The sequence below is a fragment of the Branchiostoma floridae genome, chromosome 8 (assembly GCF_000003815.2).
Source record: "Branchiostoma floridae strain S238N-H82 chromosome 8, Bfl_VNyyK, whole genome shotgun sequence".
Classification (NCBI taxonomy): Eukaryota; Metazoa; Chordata; class Leptocardii; order Amphioxiformes; family Branchiostomatidae; genus Branchiostoma; species Branchiostoma floridae.
In genome coordinates this window covers 7958600-7969276 of record NC_049986.1, presented here as the reverse complement: position 1 = coordinate 7969276, position 10677 = coordinate 7958600, and the positions used below count along the sequence as shown (strand labels likewise).

Sequence of the window (10677 nt, the reverse complement as noted above, 5' to 3'; positions counted from 1 at the left end):
TATGACCAAGGTATGACAAAGGTATGACCAGGGTATGACCAAGATATGGCCAAGGTATGACCAATGTATGGCCAAGGTATGGCCAAGGTATGACCAAGGTATGACCAAGGTATGGCCAAGGTATGGCCAAGGTATGACCAAGGTATGACCAAGGTATGACCAAGGTATGGCCAATGTATGACCAAGGTATGGCCAAGGTATGGCCAAGGTATGGCATAGGTATGACCAAGGTATGACCAAGGTATGGCCAAGGTATGACCAAGGTATGACCAAGGTATGACCAAGGTATGGCAAAGGTATGACCAACGTATGGCCAAGGTATGGCCAAGGTATGGCCAAGGTATGACCAAGGTATGACCAAGTTATGACCAAGGTATGACCAAGGTATGACCAGGGTATGACCAAGGTATAACCAAGGTATGACCAAGGTATGACCAAGGTATAGCCAAGGTATGACCAAGGTATGACCAAGGTATGACCAAAGTATGACCAAGGTATAGCCAAGGTATGGCCAAGGTATGGCCAAGGCATGGCCAAGGCATGACCAACGTATGGCCAAGGTATGACCAAGGTATGGCCAAGGTATGACCAAGGTATGGCCAAGGTATTGCCAAGGTATGACCAAAGTATGGCCAAGGTATGACAAACGTATGGCCAAGGTATGACCAAGGTATGACCAAGGTATGGCCAAGGTATGACCAAGATATGACCAAAGTATGACCAAGGTATGACCAAGGTATGGCCAAGGTATGACCAAGGTAGGACCAAGGTATGACCAAGGTATGGCCAAGGTATGACCAAGAAATGACCAAGGTATGACCAAGGTATGGCCAAGGTATAACCAAGGTATGACCAAGGTATGGCCAAGGTATGACCAAGGTAAGACCAAGGTATAGCCAAGGTATGGCCAAGGTATGAGTAAGGTATAACCAAGGTATGACCAAGGTATGGCCAAAGTATGGCAGAGGTATGACCAAGGTATGACCAAGGTATGACCAAGGTATGACCAAGGTATGGCCAAGGAATGTCCAAGGTATGACCAAGGTATGACCAAGGTATGACCAAGGTATGACCAAGGTATGACCAAGGTATGGCCAAGGTATGACCAAGGTATGACCAAGGTATGCCAAGGTATGGCAAAGGTATGACCAAGGTATGACCAAGGTATGGCCAAGGTATGACCAAGGTATGACCAAGGTATGACCAAGGTATGATTCAGGTATGGCCAAGGTATGACCAAGGTATGACCAAGGTATGGCCAAGGTAGGGCCAAGGTATGACCAAGGTATGGCCAAGGTATGACCAAGGTATGACCAAGGTATGACCAAGGTATGACCAAGGTATGACAAAGGTATGACCAAGGTTTTACCAAGGTATGGCCAAGGTATGACCAAGGTTTGGGCAAGGTATGACCATGGTATGGCCAAGGTATGACCAAGGTATGAGCAAGGTATGACCAAGGTATGGCCAAGGTATGACCAAGTTATGACCAAGGTATGGCCAAGGTATGGCCAAGATATGACCAAGGTATGACCAAGGTATGACCAAGGTATGACCAAGGTATGACCAAGGTATGACCAAGGTATGACCAAGGTATGGCCAAGGTATGACCCAGGTATGGCCAAGGTATGGCCAAGGTATGACCAAGGTATGACCAACGTATGGCCAAGGTATGGCCAAGGTATGACTAAGGTATGACCAAGGTATGACCAAGGTATGACCAAGGTATGACCAATGTATGACCAAGGTATGTCCAAGGTATGACCAAGGTATGGCCAAGGTATGACCAAAGTATAGCCAAGGTATTGCCAAGGTATGACCAAGGTATGACAAGGTATGACCATCCATACGAGGTATGCTACAAATCTGCCAATAAAGCCCTTTGATCAGGAACTACCTGTATTGGCTATTTGAAATATGTTGGATCTGTGTTAATGAAAATCATAGAAACTTTTGCTGTTCAGATCGTAGACTGATTTTCATGTCTGTGATATACCTACAGCGAATATTGTAACAACAGGATAAATGGTTTTCTTCTTTTGTGATCAGAGTTGTTTACAATTTCGGCGTCCTTTTTCTAGTTAGGCCTTATTTTCATTTCAGCACTTTTTAGCGAAGTGTGGTAGCCTCTCCACGGCTTCCAGTTGACCCCGTCCGCCTGAGACTGCTGCCCCGCCGCCAGGTACAGGCCGTTCAGGTTGGCACGGTGACAGCTACTGTACCACCACGCTCCCTTGAACTCTTGGGCACAGTTATCGGCAGGGTGGATGTCGTTGTCCCTGTCTTGTGTAGTAAAGTACATGCCGTGGTGAGGGTTTACTTCATCGGTCATGCCGTCCCCTGGGAAGGGATTAATATACAAAGTTAAAACTTTGTTCAAACACAAGAAGCTAGATTTACCCTGGAAGTCTCCATCGATCAGAATTCAAGTGGCCACGTCAAGTGAACAAATGTACACGTGACGTCAGCATTTGGTCAAAAGTGCTATGTATATGGGAAGTCTTTAACGCCCGCTGGTAACGTTGAGTTTGAACAAAGGTTCAAGTCCGAGTGTGCAATGCTAAATACCAACACATGTAAACTTTCATGATAATGCAAGAATGTGATTCGCGAGAGTTGCAATAGTTGCGATCCAAGCCAACCTCTGAAACCATTCCTACTCGCACCATTCATCATTATATTGGATTGGAGAATGTCTTTTTACCTAGTATAAAGTAGACACAAAGAGAAAATAAGAGTACTAGACTCTTCAATGAACAAGGTGCCTTTTCATCTCAAGAAGCCACAAGAGACCGTGGTGCGTGGGTTTCACCGCAAGGTTTCATCCCGTGACCTAATGCAAAAAGCTCGCGGGACGTATATACCTGCAGTGCCATTGTAGCCGTCCACAGTGAGCCTGTACTTGTGCATCTCATCCTCCACCCTGAAGATGTTGTACTTGGCGTAGGCCGTGTTACCCTCAAAGTCCTCCAGATCCACCCGCAGTTCGTACACATCCTGGGCCGTCAGGCGGTGCAAGTGGTCATTACCTAAAACAGTTAAGTAGAAAGTGCTACGAGTTGTGATGAACGCAAAAGAACCATCAATATTCCAACACGATGAATATAAAATGTACATTATATCATTAAATAAATAGTTGTAATATTACCCAGCCAGAACTCTCCCCTCAGGTCACCAAACCCTGTCTTGTACGCCTGCCAGTCTCGGTAGAAGTTGACTGAACCGTCTTGACGCTTTTGGAATAGCTGTAAAAGTACATTAGTCGTTACGAATGTACGTTTAGTTAACACGCCAAATAGAAGTATGTACTTTAACTTTGCATTAAAAGCTTTACTAGTTGACACATTCGCCATGCCTCTCTGGTTCTCTTTCTTCTTTCTTTTCTTTTCTTTTCTTTTCTTCTCTTCTCTCCCCTCTCATCTCTCTCTCGCTGGCCCAAATTATGACTTTATATAAGCCGGTTAGCACGACTATGTCGCTAAATAATCGAAAGATATATAGATTAAAGAATAGTCTGAAGTCTATACCGTCCATCCGCCCCCGTCAGTGTCCATGTCACAGTAGACGTGAACAGGACTTTTCCCTCCTCCATCAGGGTAGATGGTGTACACCCCGCTGGTGTCGTGTCCAGTCGTCAGCACTTCCATACAGTCACGGGCACCATTCAGCTTGTCTGAGTTTGCAAAATCATATGAAAGAATCATGTTTGCTTATCAGTATATGTGATGTTGGATTCCTTTGAAACGGTGGTATACTTGGACGAACACCACCGTTTATTATGACTCATGAAATAGAATCGAATTTTCTATGTTTAAAGTTTACATTGAATTTTCTAGGTGTAAATTTAACATCTGTTCTCAAGAAAACACACTGATTACATACCTGACAGTTGGTTCAAGAGTGTCTGCATTTGTTGCATTTTGGTTTCTTGCTGCTGAATAAGATTTGCCTGGTCATACATCGTTGATTTCAGTTGTTGAATCTGGGCCTGTTGTTGTTGATTGACGTTCTCTTGTTTATACACGCTTAATTGTAGCTCTTCCAGGTTTTCCTGATGTTGTTGTACGATGTTGGCCAGATATATGCAAAATATATGCAAAAAATGCAAAAGCGCTTAATGATTAATGATCAGACTTGTATACTTGTGACATGTGTCAATTATCAACATCACCATGCATAAATCATGTAAATTTACAACTTTACTACTGCTACTACTACTACTACTACTACTACTACTACTACTACTACTACTGATACTACTATTACTACTACTAGTAGTACTACTACTACTACTGCTGCTGCTGCTGCTACTACTACTACTGCTACTACTATTACTACTACTACTACTACTACTACTACTACTACTACTACTACTACTACTACTACTACTACTACTACTACTACTACTGCCGCTGCTGCTACAAATGTGGGACATACAATTATTGCATTATCTTCCCCTGTTAGTCTTATCAAAAACATGGACTTACCGTCCACTGTCCATCACAACATTGCTGTGTGTCGTTCTTCAGTTCTTCCAACTGCTGGTTCAAGGTCTGTAGATGTTGTCCATATGTTAGGGAAGATTCAATCAACGAAACGTTTTCTTCAACATCAGCCACAGCTGATCCGGGAGACTCCTCCAAACTAACATGATCGTGAGTCGCTGTGCTGCTGAGTTGGCACAGAAGGAAGAGGAAGAAGATGGAAAGAACATTCATGACGATGTGAAGGTGATGGTGAACTTCTACGTAGTGTGCAGTAGACGTATACGTGCTTGTGTACGTGTGTGTGTATGTATAGCTTAATAGAAACATCTGTTAAGTTCTCAAGGACCGGGTCGTACCCTATTTGCACGCGAGGCTAAGTGTTATCTTTGAGTATTTCCTATTAAATACCACCACCATCCAGCTAAAGGCTCTTAAGTTAAACTGACCACAAATACAAGCAGACTCACAGGCAAACACACACACACACATCGAAAACAATACAATTGAAGCCAGTTAATTGCACAACGGATTAACGCCACACTTCTCTTAACTGCACGGAATCCCAAAATCCCTAGCCGGTGCGGTCCAGCGAGATAACTTCGCATTATTGCACCAGCCGGACAATTGCACGAAATTCACTGGCAAATAGGCCGTGCAATTAAGCGGCCTCTGTTGTACCTCCAGTTTGTATGAAGGTAATAATTAGAAATTAGACGCAAACAACAGCATATGGTACAAGTGTTTTATTTCAATAATCGGTGTAGAATGGACGTGGACTCGACCGTCTTCCCTATTTCCTGGTCTAGTTAGGCCTTATCTTCATTTCAGTAGTTTTTAGGGAATAGTCGTATCCTTTCCATGGGAACCAGTTGACGCCATCTGTAATGGACCGGTGAGTCCCAGGATGATACATGCCGTTGCGTTTCGTTTCTCGTACCATCATGCACCTTTGTACTGTTGCGCACAGTGATCAGTCTCGGGTGGATGTCGTTTCCCCTGTCCCGTGCGTGTAGAGAAGTACATGTCGTTGTGAGGATGGGCTGGGTCGGTCATTATAATTATTCCCTGAAACCGCCGAGGTACAGATTTTCCATTTCTTTCTTCTCTTTTCCCTTTTTTGACACCTTCTCCCTTAAATTAAAAGGCCACATCATCTAAATTTCTCAGAAAAAAAATCAAACAAGAGAACAATATATTATTAACCAGAGGGTTAAAATGTAAATCTGCCGAGGTAAAAATTTTTCCTTCAGACTTTTCTTTTCATATTCATTGTCCATGTATACAGCCAGGCATTTTTTTTTCGATCTTTCAATCTCCACATCAGGACATGAAGTTTGTGTGACCTTAACTGTAACAACCAATGATGTTTAACTTTGGAATATATCTAGTACAGTAGAAGCCGCTTAATGGCACGACCTATTTGCCAGTGAATTTCGTGCAATTATCCGGATGGTGCAAGAATGCGAAGCTATCTAGCTGGACCGCACCGGTTTGGGATTTTGGGATTCCGTGCAGTTAACAGTAGTGCAATTAACTGGTTTCTACTGTATCCATACGAACAAAAAATATTGATCATCATCATCATATGACAAGATTGATTGGTTAATATGACAATGATATTCATATTTTGCGGTTTGGGAGAAACATGCAAGTTTAATTCAGAATAGATTTCTTTCGGTACGAAATTCCCTTTCAAGACTAAATATAACTACATTTGATAAACATACAAGAATCCTACATTTTCTTGTTGAATTTACTGTTTTGTTTCAGCGTTTGTCTGCCATGGTATCATGTGCCATTTCTGGAGGACTTGCTACAATACACTCCTTACTCTACCCAAACAAGAATAGTCATCCCTGCAAGTACTTTATTACTTATTGGTAGTCTCTTTTATCGGCACCGAATTACAATTATTGTGGCCTTATCTTCTAGAGTAGGGCGATAGAAAATGGACCTCACTGCTCTTTCCATGTCTGACAAATGAAAAAAAAAACGTTGCAAAAAATGAAGGGCACGTGCTGCCTAATGTGGATGCTTCATTATCATGCATGTGATTTATTGAAACAGAAAGATACCACAATGTAGCCCCTGACCAAAGGTTCTACCCATTTTGTCCAAAGCAAATCGAAAATGAATTTCACTTCGTCATGGAATGCGCTATGTATGATATGTTACGCAATAAGTTATTCACATTCCTATGTCTAAATACTACAGATTTCAAGATTCTAGATACCAGAAGTAGATTTGACTATAGCTTAGGATCCAAGAGCTCTCATAATGCTAAGATAGGTTAATACACAAAAGATTGCTTTGTGATTAGAAAAGATAGTGACACGTTTAGCCCCACCTGATTGCATAGAAGTTCTTCCTTATTATCCTATATTGTTTAACTAGTGGAATCTTATTATCATATACTGTTTAATTAGTAGAATTGTAAGATATATCCTGTATTCTTTCTCTCTTTTTTGCTGTAGTTTATAGTAATAATAATATCGGGTGTATTATAGTTGGCCATATAAAAGTAACTTTACTTTTTGCCGTGTCAATAAAGCTTGTCCGTTTATTTCAACTACCTGGCAACTCAGATAGCAGAATGTTTTGCACTGGAGCCATGATACAATAGGGGGTTATGTGGGGCTTCCAGCCATTGGGACACCAGCAGGTGTGACATTGACATCCTTGTGCAGACCCGGATGGGGCTGAGGCTGCTCGATGACGTAACCACCGTTAACCGCAGCTGCCATTTGGCCCTGAAGGTGCCGTCGGCCCGCCAGTTGACCAATCACGTTCAGGTACATCTGCTTGCTTTCCTCGCTGGCCTTTGGCTTGTAGAAGGTGACAAAGATGGCGAGGACCAGAAACACTGGTGACAGCGCAACCAGTGCCCATGGCCAGGCCACAGTTAGGTCCTGGAAGAGAATGCTGCCTAAAGTAAGTGCATGCAACACTTTGATATAGCACAATATATTTAGCAATAAAACTACAGAACCATATTATACTATTCGTAATTTCATTTATCTTTTGCATAATGTATAATCATTGTTCCCAAATGTCCCAGAAGAAATCAGTGCTATATTTTCTTAATGGGAAATGATGAGAATTTCATAATTGTTCTACAAGGTATACTAGAACCTGAAACACTACCAGAAAAAACATCCATAATTATAGCTTACCATTTTAACAAAGTCTTCTCCGTTTAATGCACAACTAAAAAGAATTAAAGAAGGTTGTGTAACGTAGAAGACTTTGTTTAATTGGTCTACCAACCTGATGACACAATTAATGGAATAGCTTACCGTAGTTACTCGGAAGAGGACAGCCAGAATCGTCACTATGAGAAAGGAAACCCAGGCCAGGTACCGAAGCCACGCCCACCCTACCGACCTGCCCACCACCTTAGGTAGTTCAATTGATCTTCCGCCTTCCACGAACAGCAAACTGTACAATCAAGTACAAGAGGGAATAGTGTACGTCAACATTAGAACAAACTTTTTTCTACGACCCTATACCTTCGCCAAATGATTCTATCTTTTACAACCGCTGTATTTATTGTGTCTGTCATTAATTATGCTCACTTGCATAAATTATGTAACGTGATCTCTTCCACCAAACAACACAGACGTACGCAATCTATGTTATTGTTATTGTTATGGAAAGAAGGCTTTCATCGCATTTTCTGATAATTTAGGCAAAGTACGACCTCATTTGCAAAATTAATGTTTAACGATGTCCACCTGTACATAATTTGCAAATGCTACAAGTAAGAAGTTCTCGTCATTTACCACAATGACATTATAGCTTTTTCTCATTAATTATGCAAATTAGGTCTTTATTTTGCATGATATATCTATCAATATTTTTCTTTTCTCTCAGTTACAAATGTCACAAGTTGCAATGGTCCTATGATTAAGCAGAACTAGACTCCAATTTGCATAATTAATATGTAATAATATGAAGCATCACTTAGTATGCTATCTACATACTGAAAATCATGACAATCCGTCAACCCCTTATTGAGTTATTCCCTTTCAAAGTTTGACACTGCAGTTTCCAAACAAGCCGCTATAGGGTCCAGACCTGTACCACTTACTCTCGGCATCAAGATCTGACTTCCACTCAAAAATCATAGCCGCAGCATGTCCAGAACCCGAGATATTAAAGCGGAAGTTCCGATGCAGTACCTTTACAGGCCGCTAGGGGCCCAAAAACCTAATCGTTTCTAGGTCTCTTCAAGACCTACACACATACCGAATAGCAAAACAATCCATTTAAGTGTTCTCGAGTTATGCTGGTCTTCTACAAACATACAAACAGACACTACCCAAAACATAACCTAAGGTATATGACTAAGATTACCTCTCCTCGGTGCACAAGGCATGAACTGGAAGTGGTAGAATAACGTTCGCACGAACATCTCTTGCCCCTCCACAGTGAAGTAGTCACAGGCTCCGAACAGCAGGGTACCGAAGAAATACACCGTCATGTTTAGCTTATCCGATAGAGACACTGACAAGTCGCAAGTAGGTCTTCGTAGGCCACCGAAAAGCAGGGGACTTCGCAATGCTTGCCTTTGCGTTGTTTACAACTCTGGTGATATAGAAAATGACGCGAATATATTAAAAAAAATACTTGTAAATGTTAGTAGATAATCTGAATGGAGATTTAGCGCCGAAATTCTACAATATTAACAATAGTCAATGGTCAATACGAACACTTACACTACTGTCACTACTACAAGAAAAGTCAGCCGTCTCTCTAACATTAACGCTAGTTCACCTTTATCCGCCGAGTAACCTATATCAGTTTCTTTAAATAAATTTTATAGATTTACCTTCACTTGTTGCCCAAAGTGCCTGGTGGTTTTGGGGGAACCCTGTCGACCAACTTGATGTGTGATATGGTAGACTCGTCGTTTTTTATATACCACCTGTGTATGGGCGTCCTATGTACCTCAGTGGCAATGCAAATGATCCTCTGACAAGCGCACCGCGACCATCGCTCTTAAATACTTTTCTCGGCGACCGAATATTACGACATACAGATATTTTTATCTAGGAATATGAGATCATGATATGATCTAAATATGGTTCAAGATGCCCAACTCTCCTCACCACGCCCGGTCAACGACACCTACAGTAGTTATGTATGCAAATTAGCAGTTGAACGCTGATCTTTTGTTTGATTAGTGATGTATTTTAAACTATAGGAATAGATTTTGTAGTATGTATAGTCATTCTGTAGTAGTGATCATTTCTGCATAAGGATGACTTGGTCTTCGTGGCCACTTTTTTGTGGTTCTCCTAACGAGTTCCTTTCATTAATTTCCATTGTGACAAGTCTCGTCAGGTCCATTGAGAGGTCACTGTGTATGGCTTTGAACATGCTTTAGGAAAACTGTAAATATGATATAATGATGAATTGATTCTAGTGTATATATTCTCCAGTCAGTTATTCGAGATAACATTGAAGAAAACGCCGAGTTTAGAGGGACTTGAATATTACCTTGGGGGGCAGGCGGGATCGGGTAGCTAGCAAGTTTTGTTCGGGGACCCAAGGCAGTCAGCCCGGCCCGCCGATCTCACATTAGCGCTACGGGGTGTTTAAGCCCAAGGAGTTATTACTAAGGGCAGGTGAACCTCCTTCGGGCTTAAACTCTCCGCAGCGCTAACAGGAGATCGGCGGGCTGACTGTCTTGGGCCACCGAATAAACTGTCCTAACTGCCCGGTCCCGGCTGGTACTCGAACATAAGAACAGTAATGAAAAGGGAGAGACATTCCATTCAAAAAGAAGTTATTTAAAGTAAAACTCTTAACACAGTTATTTTCGACTGGTAGGTCGATATAGCACACTTCATTAAAGCCAGATGAACAAAGACAGAAGTGGAATTTTCCACGCCATTGTTCAGTGCTGGGTGACTCTGTGCGTCACAGGTTTAATTCTGGACTTGTCCGATGGGTCCTAATTATACAGTTCATTAAACCACGAACTCCAGTAACCACAGAATGGTAATGAAACTTTTCCACAGACACGTGCATGGCTGAGTGGGTCTACAGGCCGACACTTGACCGGTCACCAACGGTCATCACACCATGTGATGACCGCTGATGACTGGTCAAGTCTCGCCCTGTAGACCCGCCCAGTCCACCAGTCAAAAGTTAGGCCCCCCTTCCACTAGACGGCGATCGCGCT

At 42.2% G+C, this 10677-nt stretch overlaps 1 protein-coding gene across 1 annotated transcript; it reads right to left on the bottom strand.

Annotated features, from left to right (window-relative positions):
* Positions 1 to 2077: 2077 nt before the first annotated feature.
* On the bottom strand, positions 2078 to 3961 carry LOC118421177 (ficolin-2-like). The gene is made up of 5 exons (XM_035828339.1): positions 3883 to 3961; positions 3528 to 3673; positions 3149 to 3245; positions 2865 to 3029; positions 2078 to 2340 (listed from the first exon to the last, which is right to left on the bottom strand). Exons 1-5 carry the CDS (start codon positions 3959 to 3961, stop codon positions 2078 to 2080), a joined length of 750 nt encoding a protein of 249 aa, XP_035684232.1.
* Positions 3962 to 10677: the final 6716 nt, after the last annotated feature.

Coding starts and splice junctions, on each gene's coding strand:
- LOC118421177 (XM_035828339.1), bottom strand. CDS start 3,961: ATGTATGACCAGGCAAATCTTATTCAGCAGCAAGAAACCAAAATGCAA. Junction 3,674..3,882: donor ACTCTTGAACCAACTGTCAG/GTATGTAATCAG, acceptor TTGCAAACTCAG/ACAAGCTGAATGGTGCCCGT. Junction 3,246..3,527: donor CTGACGGGGGCGGATGGACG/GTATAGACTTCA, acceptor GTACTTTTACAG/CTATTCCAAAAGCGTCAAGA.